Source organism: Lissotriton helveticus, chromosome 6 (genome assembly GCF_964261635.1).
Source record: "Lissotriton helveticus chromosome 6, aLisHel1.1, whole genome shotgun sequence".
NCBI classification, from domain to species: Eukaryota; Metazoa; Chordata; class Amphibia; order Caudata; family Salamandridae; genus Lissotriton; species Lissotriton helveticus.
The window spans coordinates 1952247361-1952274987 of NC_136067.1; the positions used below are offsets into that span (position 1 = coordinate 1952247361).

Genomic DNA, 27627 nt, shown 5'->3' on the forward strand with positions numbered 1-27627 from the left:
AGACAGGAATGCTTTCACGAGCTGGAACAGAGGTGAGACCCTGGATGGCACTCTCGCGATATGGCTGTGGATGCACGTGTTGTGCTGCTGAAAGATCTCATCTGTTGAGGAATTATGTTCTTCCTGTTGAGAGGCAGGTAACATAGTTTGTCATGGACTGCATGATTCATCTCCCTAGGTCAGGGCTACGACTAGAGCCATGAGTAGGGGCACGACTGCTGGTGCATGGCCAGAGACGGAGGCTGGAGGCTGAGTCAATGATGTCTCTGGATTTTAGCAGTCTTTGTTCTGCAGTTTTGTTGTCCAGGTTTAGCCTGATTTGTACTTTCCATCAGCGGAGTTCAGAAGTATGTAGCATTTCAGTCAAACTCGTGCTAGCAATGCAGGTCAAAGATGATGCTAATGGTGCTGTGCGCCCTCAGGATTCCAATCCATCTCCTTGCCTGTTTAAGACAACATATCTCTTTCTCCTTCTGGGAAGCTGACCACCACCACAAACAATGCTGACGTATGCAGGACACAGCGACTCTACTCTTCTTTTGACTCTGTAATTATTGTAAAATGGCTTTAACATGGCTGGCTCAGAAAAGGGTATTCTCCAATCTCCTAAACCTGCATGTGAACCCAAGAAGCTGTGGCCAGAGCAGGTTGTAGCAACCATGGCATACAGTAGATGCCATTTGAGTTGTGGGATGCACACCGTTTTTCATCCAAAGATTATCCATATTTATCCTTTCATCCTCCAAGAGTGCATGCACACTGGATAAATGCCTTGCCCCAATGACACGTCTTAGAACATATATACATAATATCATAAGAGATCTCATTTGGGGGAATTGGGCATGACCATAATGCAGATCTGGATGCCCATGACCACGAAGACTTGCGTCCAACACAGTGCTTCCATCCAGCCTTGGCCTAGGCTTTGGAGGCACGTGTTGTTGAGAGTTTAGCAGCCCCACTGGAGAATAAGGGCATCTACTGTATATATACATAATATGGGGCGGTATGACGCCCAAATTGCAGGTGCACCCCTGAATGCGCAAATTTAGCGCCTGCTTATTTCTTCAACTGCTTAACTCTGTGTATTCCATGTACTCCATTTTAATCATTCTTTTGTAACTTCGTTCTAGTTCAATCCACACGTAGGAATATTATGCCATTTTCAAAAGCTTCTGATGTTTACGTTGTGCCCATCCGGACCTCTTACAAAAACACGTAATAATGCATGATTCGTTCAAGGCAGTGTTTATTAAAAACCCAATGCATTTCAGGCTACCCGAGCCTTTCTGTAAATGACAATAAAACATTCACCATTATCTTGTTGTTGATTATTAAAGTCCATTATTGTTGTTATGCTACCTACTTGTTATATTTTAACAGTCCAGGACTAAATTGACCCAATCTCCATATATTTATATCTACTTTGTGTGTATTTCAACTCGTGAACCACTCCAAAAACAGTTCTAGTGATAGTGACGTGCAGGTATATTAAACTCACAAGCCATTTGCATGTATAAGAATCAACCACGTACTTCCCCAACAATACCCTCTCTTTGCCTCTAGTTTAAACACCCTGCATTGCTTAAGCTTACATTCACGTCTAACTAAACCCTCTATTCTTTGTACGCTTTTTCCCAACTCCTGTTGGCCTTTGACTCATATCTGGAATTACCCGTGTTGTTCTACATAACATTTCCATCTCTGTCATTACAAATCTCCCTCCTCTACCCACATACAATCAATCTTCCATACTCCCAGCAGCAACACTTTGCTCATGACCTCTTGACTCATGCACCCACATGCATGCTCTTTCACCCGTTATCTGCATATGCCACTGTTTTTAACCTACTTACTAAACATTCAAACGGCAACCACTCTTTCTCTCACCCAAAAGTTCACCTAGAACTGTTTTTGGAGTGGTTCACGAGTTGAAATACACACAAAGTAGATATAAATATATGGAGATTGGGTCAATTTAGTCCTGGACTGTTAAAATATAACAAGTAGGTAGCATAAAACAATAATGGACTTTAATAATCAACAACAAGATAATGGTGAAGCTTTTGAAAATGGCATAATATTCCTACGTGTGGATTGAACTAGAACGAAGTTACAAAAGAATGGTTAAAATTGAGTACATGGAAAACACGGAGTTACGCAGTTGAAGAAATAAGCAGGCGCTAAATTTGCGCATTCAGCAGTGCACCTGGAATTGGGGCGTCATACCGCCCCATATTATGTATATATACAGTAGATGCCCTCATTCTCCAGTGGGGCTGCTAAACGCTCAACAACAAGTGCCTCCAAAGTCTAGACCAAGGCTGGATGGAAGCACTGTGTTGGACGCAAGTTCCGTGGTCATGGGCGTCCAGATCTGCATTATGGTCAGTGCCCACTTCCCCCAAATGAGATCTCTTGCAAGGGGAGGTTTGTGAGGGAAAAATCATCCTTCTGATGGCTCAGCTGGTGCAATTGGGCCAAATGTAGGACCATTAGCTGGTGCAAGACTGGAAATGCCGTGCAGCTGCATTAGGAGGAGAACCAGCAGCCTTTACTGGTCGTCTGGTCTCTATATATGCATGACCTGCCCCATGGTTGATGCTGGCGGCTATGATAAATTAGCTAGATTCTAATTTTGCACTGAAAGCATTCAAGAAGAAATCTGAGGAGAAACCCAAACAGCATGGAGGGGCAACTTGTAGCTGGATCCAATGGAAGCAAGAGAGGGTTCAGCAACTCCTAGTCTGGATGTCCTTCGTCCAACATGCTGCAATAATCTGACCTGATCCTTATGGACTACACAGCCCCTGATGGAGGACAACCAAGGACAAACTCTGTAGGCTGCTGAGTGCCAAGGAAATGGACTTCCAGTGCCAGGAGGTAACTAGGAGGGTTCTGTGTCTGGCACACCAGTGCCTACAGATATACTTTTTCTAAAATACCATTTTGCGAAATGGCCCCCGACACATCAAGGGAGGCGGGTTCAACTGCAAGAGTCATGAGATGGCCTGCGTGATCAGGGACTATGACAGAGGCCACCTTAGGAGGAGCTGGGCTCTACTCTACAGTTTAAGTCCCCAGGTTAGTGGAGCAGATGGCACTCTGGCCCTCTAACCAGGAGGGAATCAGGCACTCTGCCTCAGTGAAATGAACCAGAGCACTGCACCCAGAATGAGAGACTGGCTCAAACATTTGATGTAACAACAGCTGGAGATCTCCATGCCCAGGTGAGGCTTTGAACTGGGCTTGATGGTGCCATGGAGACTCCAGAGAAGCTGAGGGTTTGGTCCCCGAAGGATCTTCTAATACTGGGCACTTCACAACTCGCAAGAGAACGCTGTACATTGCTCTCACGCCACTTGCATAGGATGGTTGATACTGCCCTCCGTGGCTGATACCCCCTACATAACACCTGGGAGGACAGATGCCGGACCACAACATAAGAAAAATAGGATATATGGGTCAGGTGCTGCAAAAGAGCCATTTGCATGAAGCACATGGTTTAAACCTGCGATGTTTATGTACAAGCAGAAGAAAGGAGAGGATGGAGGGATAAGGCAGAGGAAATCGATAAGGAAAGGCCCTGGGTGTTCGGGCTAGGCATTCTATTAGCAAATTGTCGAGCCACATCTTCCGAGGAAAAAGATAATGCAGAGAAGTAGGAATGGGATATACAGCATATAAAACACACATGTACCTTATTGGTGACAGTTTTTGAATACCAATCTGGACATGCCACTTGGTAACGCGTATATCTTCCAACTGAAAATTGGATTTAGCCAGAATGTCAGAATAACATTAAACAGGCCTGGGGTAGAGGCAGGTAAGTGAAAATGCAGGTGAGGCTTCTGCCACTCACGTGTTGCCATCATTGCTATTATCCAGTGTTTCTAAATAGATTGCTTCGAGATGGGCATGGGCCTTCCATCCCTGCTAGATGAAAAGGCCTCCAGAGGAAGGGTGTGCAAAATCCTCTGCTTTGTGACTCTGAAGATGTAGTGTCTCTTTTGCCCACATTAGATAAGGCATCACAAGAGAGGACTGGAAGATTAGATGCTGTTAGGCTTGTATCAGCAAATCAGGGCCACCCTGAAAGGGCACCACTCTGTTCACAAACTGTACTATGGATTGTACATTTATTAAATGGCGGCTCCTCATAGTCTTTGCCGTCTGTTCACCCTTTAGTCAATGGCCTACGAAGTGTTACTTGTAGAGGGCGCGAGTCTGAGATTAATGCCGGTCGCACTGAAACTGGAAAGTTGTCTTAATTTAAGTAGTACATAATCAGCTTGCAGATACAGAGGTAGGGAGCTCCAAATCGGGGCAAAGGCAACAGAAAAGCCCGGTTCCCCCGAGTTAGAATCCAGACTATACCATTTTCACGCTGAAAGGCAATATTTCTCTTCATGTATTCCCATACCTGGCGTGACACGCAGTTTTGTGCCACCGGCGCAATGAAGGAAAATGAGCTGCATTATAGGGAATGCGCTGTCCCCATGGCAGCCTCGAACTTCACGTGAAATACGGAGCGGCTGCTTTAAAGCCACTCCATGTTTTACTGTGCGGGCGGCAAACCACCTGCACTTTTAAAGGGGAATAGAGATCCCCTGCAGGAGTGTGCAGTCTGTGGTTGTACCCACCTGCAAGGGGATGTCTGGGGGGGTCCATCGGACCTTCTTTCCCCCCCTCCAGAGGACTGCCCTCAGGGGGCACACTGACAATGCACCAATCAGTGCGCCTCCTGAGGGCTTCTTTGCCTCTGCGCTAGTATCAGTAATACGGTGTTGGCGCAGAGGCAAAGGGTTTCCCTTATTTGCATGGGGCACGCCCCCATGCAAATAAAGAAGCACCCCCTTGAAGATAGTGCTGGCCCTTTTTATGTGCCAGAGCTATTCGTGTTACAGAAGGGGCAGCACAAGCGTCTGCAACCCCTTCTGTAATACCAAAGTGCCCCAGTGGCACGCAAAGCAGGCGCAAACGCCCGTTGCGCTCCGGGGTACTTTATGTAATACGGCCCATGGAGGCTGAAGATCACAACCGTGAGTAGATCAGTCGAACGAGTTGGGTGTTTGTCATTGACACCTTTACCCACCGTGGACATGTAGGCAGACAGAGTTTGACAGAACTCGCTTGTCTACCACACTAAGTGGTCCAGAAGCGAGCAATCTTCTAAAGAAAACAACTGTAAGCATTTTACAACTCCAGACGAGCACTGTTAGTAACTTTATTTCCACTTTACTGTCAATGTTTACCCTTCCCTATCGCCATTGTTTACAAATGAAGTACTTTGTCAGAACAAGGGCTGATGAAATAATGGTCGTTCATGAACATCAGTACCTGCTATTAAACATGAATTACACAGAAAGTAACCACACACTGATAAGGTCGTTATCACAAAAGATACAATGATTTTCGCATTAAGGAGCCTTACCAAAACGAAATAAGAAACTACAAGCATCCTTCTTGGAGTGACCCTACAGTACCCATCTGCCCTTGGCTGTTATTATGGATTCCACCGAGCCAAGCAAAAAAAAACATATTGTGCTCATGCACTTTAACTAATGTAAATAATTAGCTTTTAGTATTTGTAATTCAGAGGTGATCAAAAATAAACTAACTTATGAAGGACTTTGAGTTTATTTCCTAGAGATGCTGCCACACATCGGAGAACAGTGCCCACGACTGGCGGTGGCACCGCAGGAGAAGGAGGGAAGCACGATTTGCATGTTGGGATATTGGAGAACTTTTGAAACTGTTGCAAAGAATGGGAAAAAGAGAGGGCACAGGCAGGAACTAGCGAGCGAGTAACACTCTGCTGCAGTAGGCAGTGGCGGCTCTTCCGCTAAGGCAGAGGAGCGTTGCCCCACTGTTTTCAGCAGAGGAAAAAAGGAAAAATAAAATGATAATAACAAGTTATTATCATTGTATTGGTTCCCCCTGCGGCAGCCGTGCAGGGCGCGGCGGGGCTGCTCTGCTCTCAGAGCAGGGGGAGGAGTGGTGAGCACTCTGTAATTGCCAATGACTGTTTGGCCACAGTCATGTGCACTTTGCATGTTCTTCACCCAGGTTGCATTAAAGCCTGGGTGGAGTACACACCCAGGCTTCCATTCCCTGGCTGAACACCGAACCATGGTGCTCAGACCAATCACAATGCTGCAGGAAAGCCTGGGTGCTTCCTGTTCCGGTGCAGAGGGATAACGACGAGGATAGACGCGGTTATGTTATGTTATGTTATGTTACGAGCATTTATTACGCGCACAGCTGCTCCAGCAAAGGAGCGTCCCGGCGCCTGACAAGGAAGCAACATAACACAACTTTAAAAGAGTGGACTGATAAAAAGGAACAAACTAAGGAAACAGAAGAGTCTTAACAGCCCTGCGGAATGAGAACAGGTCAGCAAGGGTACGTATTTCGACTGGAAGGGCATTCCACAGAACAGCAGCACGTACACGAAAAGAGCGTCCCCCAGCCCGACTACGCTTAAACCGTGGAACTACTGCTAGTTCAAGGTCCGATGAGCGTAGTGAGCGACATGGGATGTAGGGAGACAAAAGGTTCTGGAGAATCTGAGCAGGGGAACCTTTAAGGATCTTGTGGGACATACAAAACACTTTGAACTGGATCCTCTGCCTAATCGGTAGCCAGTGTAAAGAGCGCAGGGTGTTGGAGACGGAGCAGAACCTGGGTAAGCCTATGACAGCTCTGGCGGCTGCATTTTGTACGTGTTGGAGACAAGTGAGTTCGGCCTGATTTATCCCTATCAAGAGGGAGCTGGCATAATCAAGCCGAGACATCACCGTCGCCTGTACCACGAGCTGTCTAGTCGAGGCGTCAAAAAATTTAAGTACAGGTCTCATGCTGCGCAGGATGCCAAAGCAGCAGGCCGCAGTGCGTTTAGTGTGGCAGACAAAGCTAAGGGTGGGATCTAACCACACCCCTAGGTTTTTTATCTCCGAGACCGGAGTAGGGGTGGGACCTAGCTCTGAGGGCCACCATGCATCGCCCCAGAGTTCCGCTTGTTTGCCGAAGACCATGATTTCCGTCTTTTTTGCGTTTAGTTGGAGACAGTTGGAAGTCATCCAACTGGCCACCGCCCGTAGTCCATCCTGGAATCTTGGGGCCTCCACCACAGAATCCCCGCTGATCGTGACCGCTAGCTGAGTGTCGTCAGCTTATGACACCATGGTCATACCCCACTACTTGACGACCTCAGCCAGCGGCCTCACGTAAAGATTGAACAACGTGGGACTCAGCGAGGATCCCTGCGGGACCCCAAGAGCCAGGGGATGTGATTTGGACTGATGGGGCGGGACGGCCACGCAAAAAGATCTATCAGCAAGGAAAGAGCGGAACCACTGAAGAGCGGAGCCAACCACGCCCGCTTCCTCCAGGCGCTGCAGAAGAATCCCGTGTGAGACGGTGTCAAAGGCGGCGCTCAGGTCTAATAGAACAAGCGCCGCCGTTTGACCCGCATCAAGCACAGCGCGAAGATGCTCCACCATGAATAGGAGGGCTGTCTCCGTGCTGTGGCCGGCTCGGAATCCATTCTGCGTGTCATCTAGGATGTTAGTACACGAGAGATGGTCTGTAAAGGCGATATTAACATGCGCCTCCGCGACTTTAGCCGGCCAAGGAAGGAGCGATATCGGCCGATAATTCTCCGGTTTGCTGGTATCGAGAGACGGTTTCTTTAGAATGGGCATTACCACTGCCTGTTTCCACTTCAGAGGTACCAGACCAGATGTGAGCGAGCTATTGATCAGAGAGCAGACTGGCAAAAGATTAGAAAATGCCAGGTCTCTAAACACCGCAGGCTTTAACGGATCTACCGGAGACCCCGACTTAACTTGAAGGGCCAGTGTCTTAAACCTATCCGGTGTAAGGCAGGGGAGAGAATCTAAAACAACCTGCCTTGGAGGGCTTTGGAACCCCTCACCAGAGGGCGTGGCCGTAGGAAAGGCTCTATAGATGGTATGGACCTTTTCCAAAAAGAAAGCCGCCAGAGTTTCGCAGTGTGCGTTGGAACCAATAGCATCCGCAGAAGCCTTTTTAGACACAAGGTCCTTGAGGGCTTTAAAAATGGTTTTTGATGGGTTCGTGCTGTTGCGAAACTCGAGAGCATAAAATGCCGCCCGAGTTCTGCAGACAGCACGATGATAGAATTTGACGGTAGCCAAATACATGGCTTTTTTACTGATATCATACGTTTTCCGCCATTCTCTCTCTGCGCGTCTACAAGAGCTTTTCAATGCACGCAGAGATCCATCATACCAAGGACTAGGGTCCCGGAGTCCACAGTTGCTCGAGGTCATTGGAATAAGAGAGTCAAGGGCTCTGGTAACCCATTCGCAAAAACGGTCGTAACCAGATTCCACATTCTCCACCGGGCCCAGAGGGTCCTCAGATAGAAGACGAAGGAGGTCTTCAAGTTTTAATTTATTCCAACGCCGTCTGAGAAAAACGCGTGCCGTGGACTTAAAGGGAGACTCAAACAATGGACACTGGATCATCACCAAAGAGTGATCCATCCAGGCCATGGGGACAGGAAGAGCAACCTTTACCTCTGCTAGATTTGAGAAGAAGGGGTCCAGAATATGTCCACCTAAATGGGTGGGATACGAGACCAATTGCAGCGATTGAAGAGCCTCAAGATCAGCCACGATACCCCTCACAGCAGGCAGAGTCAAAGAATCAAAATGGAGGTTCTGGTCTCCTATGATAGAAAAATTGGCACATCCTACGGCCAGCGAGCTAATGGCATCAGGGAGTGCCTCCCTAAATGCCACGTCGCTGCCCGGGGGGCGATATATTAGTAAACCTGAAAAGGTAAAATGGGGGGGTGATAGAAACTACTACTCTGTTGGCCGCGGCCGCATCTAATTTCATCTTGCTAGGAGATCTCAATTGCCATTTCGATGAAGAAATTGACCCTAGGGCTACTAATTTAGTGAGTGAGCTGAGCGCCCTGCAGATGAAACTGATAAATACTGGGGCCACCCATGTCAAAGGTCATCTTCTTGACCCCATCTTTTCGAACATGACGGGTATATCCGCTATGCCTCCCCTCGCTCTTCCTTGGTCCGACCACTCACTGATCATGGCTAACTGGGAGGTTAAGTCTGATGACACGCTCCCACTCAGGGAATTTAGAATTGATAGGGCATGGTCAAGGCTCCCGGTAGAAACTTGGAATGCCCGCCTGGAGGACACTCAGCCTGAGAAGGGCTGTGATCCGGTGACTGCAGATGCTATAGTGAGGAACTGGCTGACCAATGCACTGGACCATGTGCTTCCCCTCAAGAAGATGCTTATTAGGGACAAGAGAATGGGGTCTGCCCCTTGGTATACCCCAGAGCTCAGAACCCTGAGACAGAACTGCAAACGCGCGGAGAGATTATGGAGAAGGTGCCCGGAGATAGATAGCAGGGAAAAATATCGCATGGAACTTAGAACATACAAACGTGCTATACATACTGCTAAGGCCTCCTTCTATGGGGAGAGAGTAAATCACGCTGCGTCCTCATCCAGGGAAGCCTTCCTAGTGATGAAGGAGCTTCTTAAACCACCTGAGCCTACTCCTGTCTATGATAGACCACAGGAAAAATGTCTGGAATTAGCCACCTACTTCAAAAACAAAATTGACATTATTATTAGTTCTCTCCCCTCGGTCTTGGGAACATCGCCCCCTTCTGAGGACTTCAGCATGTCGGAGAATCAACTGACGGCATTTGGCCCTGTATCTACAGGTGAAGTACTGAAGGTCCTCGGGAGCATGAAAAGCGGCTCACCTCGGGACCCAGTCCCGATGCGGTACCTAAAGCAGGCCGCCCTGGCGATAGGATAGCCCTTGACCGATCTGATCAATCTCTCGTTCACTCAGGGGACAGTGCCACCTGACTGGAAAGGTGCGGTCGTCAAAGCGCTTCTGAAGAAGCCGGGCTTGGACCCGCAGAACTTGGCCAATTTCAGGCCCATCTCCTTATTACCAGGAGTTAGTAAGATGGCCGAGAGGCTGGCGAACCAGCGGTTATCAAACTTTCTTGAGGAGAATGGCCGGTTGAGGGACTCCCAGACGGGATTTCGACCAGGCCATGGAACGGACACGGCTCTGCTAGCAGTGGTAGAGGAGGCCAGAAGCACTTTGGATGCAGGGGGATCAGTGGCAGTGATCCTCCTGGACCTCAGTGCGGCCTTCGATACCGTCAACCATGGGGTCCTGATACAACGTCTAGCGGAGTCTGGTGTCACAGGAGTGGCCCTGGAATGGTTGGCCTCCTTTTTGGAGGGGCGTACCTTCGAGGTTTGGGAAGGAAATGCTAAATCCCCTCCCCTCCCACTCCACTGCGGGGTGCCACAGGGCTCATCCCTTAGCCCCACGTTATTTAACGTGTATATGGCACCCCTGGAGGGTGTGGTGTCTCCGTTTGGCTTTAAGACCATAAGCTATGCGGATGACACCCAGCTAGTGGTGAGTCTTACACAGCTGGCGAAACAGCCTGAGACACTCCATGCATGCTTGAGAGATGTGTTTGATTGGATGTCCAGGTCATCGCTCAAACTGAACGGGTCAAAAACTGAGCTGATGATCTTGGGCCAGTCAAGTTTTGCCCTCTCGCCAAGCAGCTGGCCCAACTGCATGGGCACCCCGCCCGACCCAAAAAAGGAGATTAAGAGCCTGGGGGTCTGGCTGGAGCCGGACTTGTCCTTTAGGACACACGCCAAGAAGATCGCGGGCGTTTGTTATGGAATGCTCCGGTCGGCCCGTAAGGTTCTCCCACTGTTACCAGAACTCTCCGGGAAGCTGTTAGTCCAAGGCTTAATCATCTCACGCCTGGACTACAGTAACGCGCTCTTTCTTGGAGCACCAGAGTCAACGTTTAAGATCCTGCAACAAGTGCAGAACGCAGCAGCAAGGCTGCTGCGGAATGTTCCGGCCAGGCAGTCAGCCAGGCCGGCTTTAAAAGCACTCCATTGGCTCCCTGTCAAAGAGAGAGTTACCTTCAAGGCCCTGTGCATCGCCCACAAGAGCATACAGGGGAAAGGACCAGCTATTCTGAAGGACATGATTCGCCCCTATAAGCCCACAAGAGCCTTACGCTCTGACAATAAACATTTCCTTCAGACTAAGAGAATCAGGAGAGCCCGCTCAGGGGGCAGGAGTTTTTCTATCCATACAGCGCTCGCCTGGAACTCCCTCCCATTCTCGCTGCGGTCCGAACCAAACCTTCTCAGATTCCGGAAACATCTGAAAACGTATCTTTTCCCAGAATAACTGCAGCTCCTCTGTTTCCTATTAGTAAGCCTGCTCTTGGTTTCTTTAAGCGCTGGGATGCCTTAGGGTAACCGTGCGCGGTACAAAATTCAATAATAATAGAGATCTTGAACAAGGCGCTTTCGCAGCCAGCAATGTTTTGACCTCTCCAGTCGCAGGGGTAGCGAGATTTAACAGCAAGCGCTATACCCCCTCCTCTAGAGGAGCGATTAAGCGTATGGACCGAATACCCAGAAGGGAAGGCCAAGTTAAGCATAGCTGTGTCTGTTTCCTGAAGCCAGGTCTCCGTCAGACAAAAGATGTCAGGTAGCTCCTTTCCAGTAAGGTCGGCTATATCCTGGTGGTGTTTTACCAACGACCTTACATTCAGGTTCCAGATGATGAGGTCCTGCCGAGAACATTTACTGCCAGGGACAGAAGTCTCACCAAAACAGCGCGGGAGGGCAGGGGCTTCAAGCGACCACCTGCCACAGACACACTGGTGGGGGCCACTCATCGGGCTCACACGAGACATGTCACATGTTAGCAAACGCCGGCCAATGGACACAAGAGCGTTCCTTGAATAGCCGGACATCGTATACGATGCAAAACTACCGGACAGAGTCCCACCCCGACCAACGCGACCGTACGCGGACGGGCGCAGACGGGCAGGACTCTGGCACGACTCAGGCTAAGCGAAGGCGCTCCCGCTGCGCGATACCGCTGCGCTAGGCAGGGAGCTTAAGTAGGCGTCCCACATAGGCTTCTGCGCACTAGAGCGCTCGCTAAAGATGGCGCCCAAACAACTACCCCACTCCAAGATGGCGGCTACTAAGTGAGCCCACCCTGGGAACCGGACCCGCTCAAGCAGCGGTGGATTCCGATTAAGGTGCAGGTAAGAGGGCAATTTTAAAAACCAGGGCTAACAACAGAAAATGAAAAGCAAATAGAAAACAGGTTAATTTAAAATCGCTATTCAGCAAAGTGAGCGCGAGGCGCTAAGCAGCGATGTCGTTCCTTGTCAGGGCGAACCCTGAAGCAGCTCGCCTTAAGTAGGCATCCCACATAGGCTTCTGCGCACTAGAGCGCTCGCTAAAGATGGCGCCCAAACAACTACCCCACTCCAAGATGGCGGCTACTAAGTGAGCCCACCCCGGGAACCGGACCCGCTCAAGCAGCGGTGGATTCTGATTAAGGTGCAGGTAAGAGGGCAATTTTAAAAACCAGGGCTAACAACAGAAAATGGAAAGCAAATAGAAAACAGGTTAATTTAAAATCGCTATTCAGCAAAGTGAGCGCGAGGCGCTAAGCAGCGGTGTCGTTCCTTGTCAGGGCGAACCCTGAAGCAGCTCGCCTTAAGTAGGCGTCCCACATAGGCTTCTGCACACTAGAGCGCTCGCTAAAGATGGCGCCCAAACAACTACCCCACTCCAAGATGGCGGCTACTAAGTGAGCCCACCCCGGGAACCGGACCCGCTCAAGCAGCGGTGGATTCCGATTAAGGTGCAGGTAAGAGGGCAATTTTAAAAAACAGGGCTAACAACAGAAAATGAAAAGCAAATAGAAAACAGGTTAATTTAAAATCGCTATTCAGCAAAGTGAGCGCGAGGCGCTAAGCAGCGATGTCGTTCCTTGTCAGGGCGAACCCTGAAGCAGCTCGCCTTAAGTAGGCGTCCCACATAGGCTTCTGCACACTAGAGCGCTCGCTAAAGATGGCGCCCAAACAACTACCCCACTCCAAGATGGCGGCTACTAAGTGAGCCCACCCCGGGAACCGGACCCGCTCAAGCAGCGGTGGATTCCGATTAAGGTGCAGGTAAGAGGGCAATTTTAAAAAACAGGGCTAACAACAGAAAATGAAAAGCAAATAGAAAACAGGTTAATTTAAAATCGCTATTCAGCAAAGTGAGCGCGAGGCGCTAAGCAGCGATGTCGTTCCTGCGGTGAGGAGGTAAGTTTTTTTTTTTTTCTTTACTCCCTTTCTCTCCACCCCCAACCCCTCTGCCCCGCCACTGGCAGTAGGACAACAGAAGCAGCGTTTGCAAGCTGGGAAATTGGAGGACCTGTGGAACTGTTTTTCAGAGCAAGCACATAACTTCTACCTAATCAAATCGCTCTCAATATGTGGGCGGAGCCAAAATCCAAAAATGTGAGTGGAGCCAAAGCCCCTCTCTTGGTGATTCTCACATTTATTTATTTATTTTTGAAATTTGTAAAGTGCACAAATGCCCTGGGGCATCTCGGCGCTGCGGACCACAAGCAAAATCAGTGGACAAAATTATTGATTGAACAGCCAAGTCTTTAGCCTCTTTCTAAAAAGAAGCATAATTATCTGGGGACAGCTGCACTGTCAAGTCATACCATAAAAATATAGGAGCTATGACAAAGGATGCAAACACTTTCAACCACTGGCAGGAAAGTGTTAAGTACACAGACGAACCAAATGAGCCCCATGATATCACATTGTGCAAATTTCCAGTTAGGACCGTCATGCAGTGTTTCCAAGTCTGATGGGTGGTCTGCTGAATCAGCAGTAAAGGCATGCGTTGCCATCTCCCAGATTGTGGCTGTGGCCTGTGGGAGAGCCCTGTGGAAGTGGAAATTCTTCAGCTCGGGGCTATATCTCTGAGAATCTCACAATTGGCAGGCTGCTGCTTGTGAAAGGAGAGTTGCTCCAGCTCTTGCTGCCAACAACGAAAAGCAGGCACAGCAAATAGAGGCCAGAGGTGGAACATCCAGTCCTAAACAGCACTGCACACTGCCCAGTGGCCAGTCCTACTGACACAGCATGATATCAAGCAGCCAGTCTTATTGACAGCACAATGCCAAAGATCCAGTCCTACTGACGCAGCACGATCAACAGCAGCCAATCTCAGCGACACAGCATGAAGGCCAGTAGCCAGTCCTAATGACACACGATGCCCGGCAGCCAGTCCTAGTGACAGAGCACAATGCCAAGCAGCCAGTCCTAGTGACAGAACACAATGCCAAGCAGCAGCGCTGCCCGTGGAGGGAGTTCCGTGGGGCAGTCGGGCGGGGGAGGGGCAAGGTGGGGGGTGATAAACACCGGTATATGGATGATTGGAAGTAAGTAAACAATTAAATTAATAAAACGAATTTCGTAGCGCGCCCTGCATCGCATTTTGCGATGCAGGACACAGACCGAAATTCGTATTATTAATTTAATTGTTTACTTACCTGCAATCATCCATATTCCGGTGTTTATCACCCCCCACCTTGCCCCTCCCCCGCCCGACTGCCCCACGGAACTCCCTCCACGGGCAGCGGCTGCCAAGCAGCCAGTCCTACTGATACAGGATGATGCCAAGCAGCCAATCCTAGTGACAGAGCACAACGCCAAGCAGCCAGTCCTACTCACACACCATGATGCCCAGAGGCCAGTCCTAGTGACACACCATGATGCCCAGCAGCCGGAAGTTTGTTTTTTCATTGTTTATTTAGAAGCGCTGCAAGTAAGAACATGGTTAGCTGGTCCTCAGCAACAAAACCGGGCACCAGAGGCAGTGAAACCGGCCTCCACCCAGCCTGACCACCAAAACACCTGGTGGGCCAGTTCGACCTGGGAATCTCTAACACTGTCCTCGACCGCCCTCATCTCAGGGGCCAGTAAGGCAGCACCCGGAACAGAAATGAGACAGGGCTATTTCCTCTCTGGAATTTCGGCTCCTTGCTCTCCTCTTAAAACCCCAAAAGCAAACAGGAGACAATTAAGGGTCTAAGCAGGAGATTAGGAGTGCACCCCACACTGCCCCTGGGGATGAAAAGGTGGGTGATGTCATATTCGCTACCTCTGGCATTCAATCAATCAGGATTTCTAAAGCGCAGCTATTCACCAGTGAGGGTATCCAGGCTCTGAGAACACTGCTGCTGGGGAGGGCTCAGTTGAATAGCCATGTCTTGAGTCCTTTCCTGAGTTCCAGCCGAGAGGATGAGATCCAGAGGTGAAGTGGTAGGTTGTTCCAATACTTTGTGGCGAGGTAGGAGAAGGAGCATCCTCCACTCTTGCTGCGTCTGATGCGAGGGTGTGAGTGAGGAAGAAGAAGGTGGAGCGCAGGTGTCTGGAGGGTTGGTGGAACTTCATGCGGTGGTTGATGTATGCTGGTCCTTGGTTGTGTAGGGCTTTGAAGGTGTGGATCTATTCTGAATGGAAAGCCAGAGGAGCTGAGGGGTAATGTGGGTCTGCTTGGGGAGGTCTAGGATGAGTCTAGCCACTGACTTCTGTATGGTTTGCAGTCTTAAGGAGATTGAGGTTACTTTTTCTTTCTTCTTAGTCCCATCCGTGCTGCTTCCGAGCAGATGTGAATTCAGCACTGAAGGGCCTAGAAACTATGAAAATGCCCTGTGATAGACTGCAGTGCTAGAGAGCAAAGAAGGACTCTGTATTTAGTCCCTGTTAATTATGGTTGAGCTTGACAGCACAGCTGTTGTCAGATAATTATGTGAGATTCAGCAGGTGAGAGGCTTTGGCTCCACCCACAAGTTGGGAGGCAGGACTACATGCTTTGATTGGGTGGGCATTGTGTGCTACCACCAAAAGGTGCTTGCCCTTCATACAATTGTGATCATTTTGTTTATTTATCCAGCTGCCTGAGCTTGCACTTTCAGGGGCACACATATCACAAGTTAAAGCTCTTGAGGGGTCTTAAAAAATTAGATATATTATTGTGTTTTTCTCTAGCAGCAGCACAGATTAGAGGAGGAAAGTCATTAACCTACATGGAGTTTTAGGTCTGTCTTGCTAGTGAAGCTGCTAACTGACCTTTTAACCTTCAACAATATTATTCTACAGTTCTTTGCTTCCACACAAATACATATCCATTCCCTTGTGATTTACTTGTACTGCTTCACATTACCATACAACATTTCTTTGAAGCCAGATAAATTGGCATTGCCAATGCTTGTTTTCTAAAATGAGTCTATTGTTTTCAATGTATGTTCAAAGCTTATGCTTATATTTTACTTTGATGTGTCCACTGAATAAAAAAATTAAAGCCTGTGTGTGAATAAAGCCATTTATTAATGCTTGTGACATGTTTCCTGCAGATTCTTCAAGCTCCAAACTCTATTTTCTCTGAAGCCAGGATCATGATCGATGTTCATAAAAGAGCCGTACAAACACCAGACTCACAATCAACGCCTAATCGAGAGTGGCTGCATCAGTACACAGAACTAAAGAAGTGCCAGTACTCTCATTTAACATTACATGTGTCTGCAGAGAACACACAGCCGACAAACAGAAGGTGAACCCTGTAGACACATCTTAAGGTCTACAGGAAGCACATTGCAACAGTCCAAATGCAGAATTGAACAGACACCTGGTACAGGATCTTGCAAAACTATAATCACTAAAACAAATCAGTCAATGACCACTATTAATAAATACAGTTTCTAAAATTGTGAAAAGTTTATAAAGATTGGAGTTTACCTTGTACAATTGTGACATTCTGGAGGATCCGTGCATGATGTATGTCCACTAACTTCATCTCCTCCGTGATCATTGACAAGTTCCGTATGTCAAAGTCCAGCCGTGCATTCATTAGACTAAACCTCTCCCTCAGAAGATCAGTAGAACTCTGCATGAGGCTCATGGACTTGTTTATATAGTACAGCTCCTCAGTGTGAGTGTTGAACCCAAGGGTGCAGGACAGCCGTACCTCGTCCAGGTATTTCAGCATGCTGTGCACGTGGTTGTCGGTGGCATTGATGTTGGTAAAAATGGTGCCGATTTCAATTTCGTGGGAGATCATGCGGCCCTCCAAACTTTCAAACCTCTCAGCCGTCCGGTTTTGTGTGTACTTTGTGTGGTACTGCAGGTCCTGCATGGACTCGTCCTGGTCATCCAAGGAGGAGGAGATGTTATCCAGCTGCAGCTGAAGGCCCATCACCTGCAACACCAGGTCGTGCATGACCTCCGCGTTCTGGCTGATCCTCTGCATGGTGGTGCTCACACTGCTCTGGATGTTCTTGACTGTCTCGCTGGTTTTGGTTGAGGTGGCCCGCAGGCCACCAAAAACCCTAGTGTAGTTCTGCCAGTCAGTCACAATCTTTTGCAGGATCAGGGTCTCTTCGTTTGTCTTCCTCTGGATGACCTGGATCCAGTCCGATGTCTGGCCCACAGTAAAGTTGAAATGCTGCACAGCGGCGCGTACGTCATACCTCTCTTGCACCACCGCTTTCAATGTCGTGTCCAGATTGGTGGTGGCCGCCTGCCAGTCTTTCACATTCTCCAAGACAAGGCCTAGAGTTTGGTTGACCTGCTTAAGGGAGAAGGAGTCACTGTCCATCTGACTGTTGATTTTGCTGGCAGTGGCTGTGAGCAGATCCTGATCTTGCACCGTTTTATCGAGCAGCATCTCCTGATCGAGAAGCATTTTTTGGATTTCTTCCAGTTCTCCCTGTAGTTTGCTGATTTCTTTTCCTAAGTGAGTGGCATCGTGGCAGAAGGAGCAATTACCAACAGATGTAGGATCTAAAATATCAACAAACAAGAAGCTGTTACTTTCACTTTTTAAATAGTCCATGCATCTTTGCTTTGCTAAAATCATACATTGACGCCTGGCATGGATCTTGTGACCCTTGACCTGTCCAATGGGCGCTTTTACTTTCTGCAGCTCCCACTGGGAGATTTGATGTTTAGTTCTATAAATGAAATACATTCACAAGTGTTAAAGCACACTCTGCACAAAACATCATGAAATGAAATAAAGTTAAAAGAAGCATGCACATTTTGAAATTATTTCCTAGTTTCAATATCAGGAATACATGAAAATTATGTTTAAAGAAACCTTCACCTCTGTGATACATGCTAGTCACTTAAAAGTGATGATCAAAAAACAAAACTAACAATGATAACCAGTAATTCATTCCAATAACCTAGGGCCATATGTACGAAAGTTTGGCTTTGCGATTTCCAAACAGGAAACCTGCAAAAATCGCTATTAGGGAATTGCAAAATTATATATATGAAACAGTGTATTCCTCTAATAGCGATGTCTACAGATTTGCAATCGCAATTTAGGAAATCACAAAATTGCAATTTCCTTTTAGGAAATAGCAAATTAGTAAAAGTCATTTTTCGTTATGTTTGGGTTGCAAATGTAGCCATGCCTTTACTCCTGTCACCCACCCGACATGCACCCATGCCACAGAGTAGAACTGAATGTTCCATACTGCCAAAACACTGCCTTTGCTTTTCTTTGAACCCTCACTGCCTTACCCTCACTCCAATTTACCACTATATGCTAAATCAAAATAGGCACACTACATCTAGATTTGGATTTGGTAATACTGCGACAGCATGTTATTCCGCATTCTGGGGAAAAAAATCATAATAGATGGATTTATGTGCAAGGATACTGGCCAGGAGTTGTTATTGTTGGTGACATCGTATCCCTGCACATATATCCACCCACCTCATGCTTGGCTAAGCAAGTGTATTGTCGTAAATAGAAGAGCATATTTGACTGCTTTAGTTGTTGATGTGGCAAATCAAAGTGCCTCTGTAATATGCACATAGGCATTTCTGGGACCATGCAAGAGATTTTTTGACAGAGATGCAGTGGCTGACAAACTGTGTCACAGTAATGTGGAGAACCCTGGGCAAAGCATAGGGCATTTATTGTCTTAGCAAGCATTATGGTAGGATTCACATTGGAGCCATTGCCAGTGGCCCCAATTCCAAGCTGTAGTTGTTGAAAGCTACCGGCTGTGGCACTACCTACACCATTTCATCTCGTTGGTTAATCCACGTTAGTATGCATGATCCATGCTGCGCATTCACATAATAGCTTGTTGAGAAAAAAGCACTAGAGGACCACATCGAAGGAAGCTCTAACTGCTGCAAGGAGATTATCCTGAGTCACTGTCAACAACATAGTTGCCTCCAAACATCTATGCGACAACCTATCCAACTTCTTACACAGCAAAATTGCAAACATCTACAGCAACTTTGCACAGCAACCCAACGCCAGAGAAGTAATTGCTAACCTACGCACCACCAACCAAGATGGGCACCTGACCGAATGGACAACCCTCACTAGAAACAACACAGCAGCAATTATGTGGACCATCCACTAAGGGGCCCCAAAGACCCATGACCCCACTACATCTACAACTTGGGAATGTCCCCAATCAGCACCACCCTGACCCACATCATCAACACCTCCATCACGTTCGCCACTTCTACGTATGAATGAAATCTTTCAGAAATCAACGCCACCCTCAAGAAGCCCACAGCCAACCTGAATCAACTGAGCAGCTTACGACCCATCTCCCTGCTCCCCTATCCAGTCAAAGTGATTGAGAAGGCCATCAACAAGCAACTTCACCATCTCGTAGACAAGACTCAATCAGGATTTTTTTTTAAAACACGGCAATCACTGTCGCCAGCAACGATATTTGAATCACCCTGGACTCAGGAGAAACAGCAGCCCTCATACTGCTCAACCTCTCCGCAACCTTTGACACTATCTACCGTAAGACCCTCATCAAAAGACTCCATCTAGTCTTAAATGAATCTGTTCCTTCCTCATGGGAAAGAAACAAAGAGTCAGCTGCCCCCTTCACATTAGAGGTCAAGAGATTGTTAGGAGTACCACCACAGGGATCGTCCCTCAACCCTACCCATCTCCTACGCAAATGACACCCAGATCATCCTTCCCCTGACATACAAGACCATTACTACCAGTGCCAACTTCCCCAACTGCATGACCATGGTAGCAGACTGGATGTGTACCAACTGCCTGCAGTTCAACTCCGACAAGACAGAACTAGTGGTCTTCGGCAACTAGACCTCCCTATGAGACTCCACCTGGTGGACTTCAGAGCTAATACCATCACCCTCACTCACAGACTATGCAAGAAATCTAGGGATCATCCTAGACTACAAGCTCAACATCATGGCTCAAGTCAATGAAGTGTGAACTTCCTGCTTCTACATTCTATGAATGCTATGAAAGATCCTCAAATGATTGCCTCAGAACACCAGATGGACCATCACGCAAGCACTCATCAACAGCAGGCTGGACCACAGCAACACTCTATTATGTCGGAATCGCCAAACAACTCCTACACAGACTCCCAACATCCAGAATACCATTGCAAGACTCATATTCGACCGTCCATGCCGCACCCACATCACACTACATCTCAAGAAGCGTCACTGGCTCCCCATTCACAAGCACAGTGTTAGACGGGGACCCCGAGGGTCGGCCGAATACTGGGGGAGAGGCCTCCGATGAGGGCCGTCTCCGGTGATCGTACAGACAAGTCACTTCCCTCCCCACAGATAGACACCACACAAGGATGAGATCAACACTCTTTATATAGGGTTCTTGCGGCAAGGTTATCAGCGGTACAGGAGATTCAGGACTCGAGGGTCCTCTCAATTCTAGTCTCTGTAGGGAAAGGGGGTAGCGGGACAGTCTTGGTACCGGGTCGGTACAGGGGGTGGTAAGAGAGAAGCTCACAATCCTCGAGCTTAGGAGTCTGCAAGGTCGGGCCGCGGCAGCGCCAGCAGGCCAAGGCGATGGTTCAAGTGCAGAGGGCCGCGGCAGCGCCAGCAGGCTAAGGCGATGGTTCAAGTACAGAGGGCCGTGGCAGCGCCAGCAGGCTAAGGCGATGGTTCAAGTACAGAGGGCCGCGGCAGCGCCAGCAGGCCAAGGTGGTAGTTCACGTTGCAGAGAGCCGCGGCAGCGCCAGCAGGCCATGATGATGGTTTCACGAGGGTGGGCCGCGGCAGCGCCAGCAGGCCAAGACGAAGGGTTCACAGGGCAGGGCTGCGGCAGCGCCAGCAGTCCGTCAAGGATGAGTTCTTGTCGGTGTCTCTTGACCCCAGGATACAACTGCCCTCCTGGTCTGGGGCTTCCCCAGTTATAGGTCTGGATCCCTTTGATGTCCGGACCCTCGCGCCTTGAGGTCGGGAGGTCCGGAATGAGGGGGTCCCGACACCCCGCAGGGGGTTGGAGCCAGCGCCCAGGGAGGCCGGGGGTGATCGACACCCGGCGGAGGAGAGCCGTTGACGCCTTCTTCTTTCATTGACCTGCCAAGTGGTCTCTTTACCTCCTGTGTGGAGGTTGGTGCCTCGATGTCGGGGCCGGGCCAGGCCCAGGGTTGGGGTCGAGTCGAGGCCATGCGGCCTCGTGCTGTAGTGTCCAAAGATGGCGGCTGGGCCGGGGCCATGGTGCTGACGGGGACCAGGGTCAGCCGGTACGGGAGGGTTCAGGAGCTGGCGTCCCGTTGTGGACGGGTTGTGGGTTGCCTCGGGGGGTTGCCGGGGTGGCTCTTGCTGGGGATTCAGGGAGAGCCGGGGTCCGGGCCCCGTTGTGCGGAGGGGGGACGGCCCAGCCACGAGGCCTGTCCAACATGCGTCCCCCCCCAGCTGAAGGCAGGGAGAGTCAGCCATCCTCTTGGGGACTCTCCTCGCCGAGGCGGAAAAAGCGTGACAGGCCGTCTGCGTTGGCGTGGTCCTGGCCTGGACGATGCTCCACAGTGAAGTCCATCCCTTGTAAGGAGATGGACCAGCGCAGTTTCGGGTTCTCCCCCCGCATCTGCATCAGCCATTGCAGGGGTCGGTGGTCTGTCTGCACCCGAAAGGGGGTGCCGAAGAGGTAGGGCCGGAGCTTCTTGAGGGCCCATAGTACGGCGAAGGCCTCCCTCTCGATGGTGCTCCAGCGCTGTTCCCGGGCCAGCAGGCGTCGGCTGATGAATGCCACTGGCTGATCGACTCCCTCGGTGTTGAGTTGGGAGAGGACGGCCCCCACGCCATGATCGGAGGCGTCCGTCTGCACGATGAATTCCCGGCCGTAGTCGGGAGCCTGGAGCACGGGGGCAGTGCACATGGCGGCCTTCAGCTTCTCGAAGGCCGATTGGCAGTCCGGAGTCCAGTTGATCGTTTTGGGGCTCTTCTTGGATGTGAGCTCCGTGAGGGGCCCCACGATGCTGCCATAGTCCTTCACAAACCGCCGGTAGTACCCGGTGAGCCCCAGGAAGGCCCGGACCTCGGTTTGGGTCGTAGGGGGTTGCCAGGCCTGGATGGCAGCGATCTTGAGCTGGAGGGGGACCACCAGACCGCTTTCCACCTGGTGTCCTAGGTAGGTCACGGACCCTTGGCCCACCTGACATTTGCTGGCCTTGAGGGTGAGCCCGGCCTGCTGGAGGGCGTGTAGAACTTCCCGCAGGTGGCGGAGGTGGTCGGTCCAGTGGTGACTGTACACAGCGATGTCGTCCAGGTAGGCGGCGCTGAATCCTTCGAGGCCCGCCAGTACCTGGTTCACGAGTCGCTGAAATGTTGCCGGAGCGTTTTTCATGCCGAATGGCATCACCCTGAAGTGGTAGTGACCGTCCGGGGTAGAGAAGGCGGATCGTTCTTGGGCCCTGGGGGTGAGGCCGATTTGCCAGTAGCCCGCTGTTAAATCGAAGATGCTCAGGTAGCGGGCGGCCCCCATACGGTCAATTAGCTCATCTGCCCGGGGGATAGGGTGAGCATCGGTCCTGGTAACGGCATTCAGTCCCCGGTAGTCCACACAGAACCGGAGCTCAGGGGCAACGCCCGGGGCGGCGGCCTTGGGGACCAGGACGACGGGGCTGGCCCAGGGGCTGTCCGAGGGTTCGATCACTGCCAGTGTTAGCATCTTGGACACCTCGGTCTGGATGCAGGCGCGCACCCGATCTGGTACGCGGTACGCCCTGTGGCAAATAGGGGGGCTGTCCCCGGTGTCCACATCGTGAAGGCACCAGGGGGTGACCCCAGGGGTGAGAGAGAACAAGGATGCGAATCGTGTCAGGAGAGCTTGACAGTCTTGACGTTGCTCCGGGGCCAAGGCCTCGGAGAGTCTGACCCCTTCCACGGAGCCATCCTGCTCGAGGGTCCTCAGCAGGTCCGGAAGGGGCTCGGAGTCTTCTTCCGTCCCATTATCGGTAGCCATCAGGAGACTGAGTTCTGAACGTACAAAATGGGGCTTGAGTCTGTTGGCGTGGAGGACCCGTAGGGGGTTCCGGGAAGTTTCCATGTCGATTAAGTAGGTGACGGGCCCCTTGCGTTCGATCACCTTGAAGGGCCCGGACCATTTGTCCTGTAGAGCACAGGGTTCAACCGGGGACATCACCCAGACCTGCTGTCCCGGCTCGAACTCGAGGGAGGAGGCGTGCTGGTCATACCATTTCTTCATGTCTTCCTGACTGGCTTCAAGGTTGGCTTTGGCGATCTCCCTGAATCACCGGGTCTGGTTGCGAAGGGCCAAGAGGTATTTGTACACATCCGGGGGAGTTTTCTGGGGTGGCCTCTCCCAACCTTCTTTGACTAGGCTGAGGGGACCCCGGACGGGGTGCCCGTACAGGAGTTCAAATGGGCTGAAGCCTAGGGATTTTTGAGGGACCTCTCGGTAGGCGAACAGGAGGCACGGGAGTAGCACGTCCCACTGGCGACGGAGGGGCTCTTCTAGGCCCATGATCATCCCTTTGAGAGTGCGGTTAAACCGCTCAACCAATCCATTTCCTTGTGGGTGATAGGGGGTCGTGAATTTGTAGGTGACCCCGCACTGTTGCCAGAGAGACTTCATGTATTTCGAGATGAAGTTCGTGCCCCTGTCGCTGACGACCTCCCGGGGAAAGCCCACCCGGGAGAAGATCCCCATCAGGGCTCGGCCTACCACAGGCGCCGTCACGGTTCGAAGAGGGATAGCCTCGGGATAGCGGGTGGCGTGGTCCACCAGGACCAGGATGAACCGGTGTCCTTGGGCGGTTCGGGGGTCCAGGGGCCCCACAATGTCTATTCCCACCCGTTCGAACGGGGTGGTGATGACGGGAAAAGGTTGCAAGGGTGCTTTGGTTTTTCTGCCACTTTTTCCGCTGGCCTGGCAGGTGGGGCAGGCCCTGCAGTGGTTGGTGACATCTTTTCGCATTCGGGGCCAGTAAAAGTGGGTCACCAGGCGGTCGTACGTTTTGTCCTGTCCCAGGTGTCCGGCAAGGGGTATATCGTGGGCTAAGTTCAAGAGGAAATCTCTGAAGCGGAGGGGCACCACCAGCACCCGACTGGCCCCCAGTTCTGCAATCCTTTGCTCACTGTAGAGCAGGTCATTGTCCCAGTAGATCCAGTGGGCCCCCGAGGTGTCCCCTGCGCTCTGGGCAAGGGCTTGCTGCCGGAGTCCCTCGAGGGAGGGACAGGTTCTTTGTTCTTGTTGGAATTGTTCCTGGGTGGGGCCCCCCTCTTGACGCCACTGGGCCAGGTCGGGGAGGTCCGGGAGCTGACCGGGTCCTTCTTCGGTTTGGGCCGGGAGACTTGCTTCTGGGGTGGCCTCCTCCGGGACAATCGCGGGAGGAGGCTCCGGCCACTCGGGTTCTTCTGGACTGGGGACGGCACGGGCGGTCATGGACCGGGTCGTAGCACAGACCCATTCGGGGAGGCCCAGCATCCCCAGGTGCTCTCTCCGTTCGACTGCTGCCCAGGGAGAACTTTCGAGATCGTTCCCCAGGAGGCAATCCACGGGGGCATCATCGCGGACAGTTACTTTCAGCATCCCTGATACTCCTCCCCATTCGAAGGGGACGTAGGCCATTTGACATAGACTTTCTGAGTTGTCGGCCGACCGGACAGGGCAAAGAATGTTCGGCAAGATCTGGTCCGGGGCCACCAGATGACAGCGGACCGCGGTCACACTGGCCCCGGTGTCGCGGAGGGCTTCCGCCCGGCGGCCATTAATGTTGACCCACTGGCTGTACTTCTGCGTGTTGGCGGGAAGGGGGGCCCGAGGGATCAGGTCTCGTTCCCCTAAGCAAACCAGGGACATGGCGGCCGGTTCCCACTCAGGCTGGTCGTTTTCGTACTCTTCTTGGTCTTCTGGGTGCTGCTCTTCCCCCAGGGCTGCAGCAGCGACCTGGCGGGGTAAAGGGTTCGGGTTCTTTGGGCAATTGGGATCATTTGCGTAGTGGCCGGGTCGCTGGCATCGGTGGCAAGTGATATTGGCTCGGAAGCCGGGTCTCATCGGGGGGTTTCCCCTGCCGGCCGGGGGCGGGGTGTTGCTGGCGGGAGTCACCGGGCCGGTGTCCCTACCCCGGCCCTGGCCTCCTCCTCCACGGGGGCGATGGGGCCCTTGGGCAGTTCTGTGCGCTTCGCTGGGTCCGTTTCGGCCAACTCGGGTGCTTCCCCATCGGTCAGCTTCGGCGGTGAGCTGCCGAGGTTCCGTTAGTTTACTGTCCAGGAGGTGCTGTCTGAGTTCGATGAAGCAGTTGTTAGAAAGGTGCTCCCACACAACAAGCTCAAAGAGCTGTTCGTAGGTGGTCACATTGCTGCCCTTGATCCACCCCTCGAAGGCCCGGCTAAAGAAGTTCACGTACTCCACCCAAGTTGTACCCGGGATCCGTTTGCAGTCGCGGAACCGCTGGCGGTACATCTCGGGTGTGAGTCCGTATCGAGTGAGGAGGGCGGCCTTCATGTGGTCGTAGGATGTCATCAGATGGTCCGGGAGTTGCAGCAGGGCGTCTCGCCCTTCGTTGACAAACCTCCCCCATAACCCGGCTCCCCAGTCGCTTCGGGGAATCCGGTGGGAGGTCATGGCTACTTCGTACGCTTTGAACCATTGTTGGATGTCATCGTTCTTGTAGTACTCTCTGACGACATCTTTGGGTATGTGGACCTTGGAGTCTGTAGGGGCAGGAGTGTTCGTGCGCTCGGGGACCCCGAGTTCCTTGTTCTGCTTCCGAATCTCTAGTTCTTTGAGGTTGCGCTCATGTTCGTAGGTTAGCTTCTTCTCTTCTAGCTCTCTCTGCCTTTGTTTCTCTTCTCGCTCCTCTCGGAGTCGTAAGTGTTCCAACGTTATTTTTTGTTCCGCCAATTTGAGCTCTCCATCTAAGCGAAGTCGTGCCAGTTCTAATTCATGGAGCCTGCTTTTTTCCCGTTCCCGGACCTCTTCTGGGGAGAGACCCGGTCTTCTTTCTTCCGCCGGCGTGGGGCTTGTTCCGGGTGTCTCGTGGCTTTGTGTTTGGGGTACGGTCGTACCCGTCTCCGCCCAAGATTCCAGGGCTCGTTTGAAGTCCTCTTTCGTGCTCAGTCCTGTGGTTGAAATGCCTAATTCCATGCAAAATTGTTTCAGTTCTCTGTGGTTGTATTCTTCCAGCTTTTCCATCTGGAATTTTTCTGTTGCTCCGCTCTCTTTTGTTGTCATGGTGGTTGTGTGTCGTGGGGCGAGTGACCCTCTGTACGATTATGCGTAGGTTCGGATCGCGCCGCTGGCCACCAATGTTAGACGGGGACCCCGAGGGTCGGCCGAATACTGGGGGAGAGGCCTCCGATGAGGGCCGTCTCCGGTGATTGTACAGACAAGTCACTTCCCTCCCCACAGATAGACACCACACAAGGATGAGATCAACACTCTTTATATAGGGTTCTTGCGGCAAGGTTATCAGCGGTACAGGAGATTCAGGACTCGAGGGTCCTCTCAATTCTAGTCTCTGTAGGGAAAGGGGGTAGCGGGACAGTCTTGGTACCGGGTCGGTACAGGGGGTGGTAAGAGAGAAGCTCACAATCCTCGAGCTTAGGAGTCTGCAAGGTCGGGCCGCGGCAGCGCCAGCAGGCCAAGGCGATGGTTCAAGTGCAGAGGGCCGCGGCAGCGCCAGCAGGCTAAGGCGATGGTTCAAGTACAGAGGGCCGCGGCAGCAGGCTAAGGCGATGGTTCAAGTACAGAGGGCCGCGGCAGCGCCAGCAGGCTAAGGCGATGGTTCAATGGGCAGAGGGCCGCGGCAGCGCCAGCAGGCCAAGGTTGTAGTTCACGTTGCAGAGAGCCGCGGCAGCGCCAGCAGGCCAAGATGATGGTTTCACGAGGGTGGGCCGCGGCAGCGCCAGCAGGCCAAGACGAAGGGTTCACAGGGCAGGGCTCCGGCAGCGCCAGCAGTCCGTCAAGGATGAGTTCTTCTCGGTGTCTCTCGACCCCAGGATACAACTGCCCTCCTGGTCTGGGGCTTCCCCAGTTATAGGTCTGGATCCCTTTGATGTCCGGACCCTCGCGCCTTGAGGTCGGGAGGTCCGGAATGAGGGGGTCCCGACACCCCACAGGGGGTTGGAGCCAGCGCCCAGGGAGGCCGGGGGTGATCGACACCCGGCGGAGGAGAGCCGTTGACGCCTTCTTCTTTCATTGACCTGCCAAGTGGTCTCTTTACCTCCTGTGTGGAGGTTGGTGCCTCGATGTCGGGGCCGGGCCAGGCCCAGGGTTGGGGTCGAGTCGAGGCCATGCGGCCTCGTGCTGTAGTGTCCAAAGATGGCGGCTGGGCCGGGGCCATGGTGCTGACGGGGACCAGGGTCAGCCGGTACGGGAGGGTTCAGGAGCTGGCGTCCCGTTGTGGACGGGTTGTGTGTTGCCTCG

The 27627-nt window shown here is 51.5% G+C and overlaps 1 protein-coding gene across 2 annotated transcripts in view; it reads right to left on the minus strand.

Moving 5' to 3' along the window:
* The window catches only part of SCARA3 (scavenger receptor class A member 3), a 269913-nt gene that overhangs the window by 20771 nt on the left and 221515 nt on the right, over positions 1-27627 (minus strand). For both annotated transcript variants that reach the window (XM_078649960.1, XM_078649959.1), the window contains exon 5: positions 16701-17744. In XM_078649960.1, coding sequence (XP_078506086.1) covers positions 16701-17744 — 1044 coding nt within the window. The remainder of the gene's footprint in view (positions 1-16700; positions 17745-27627) is intronic.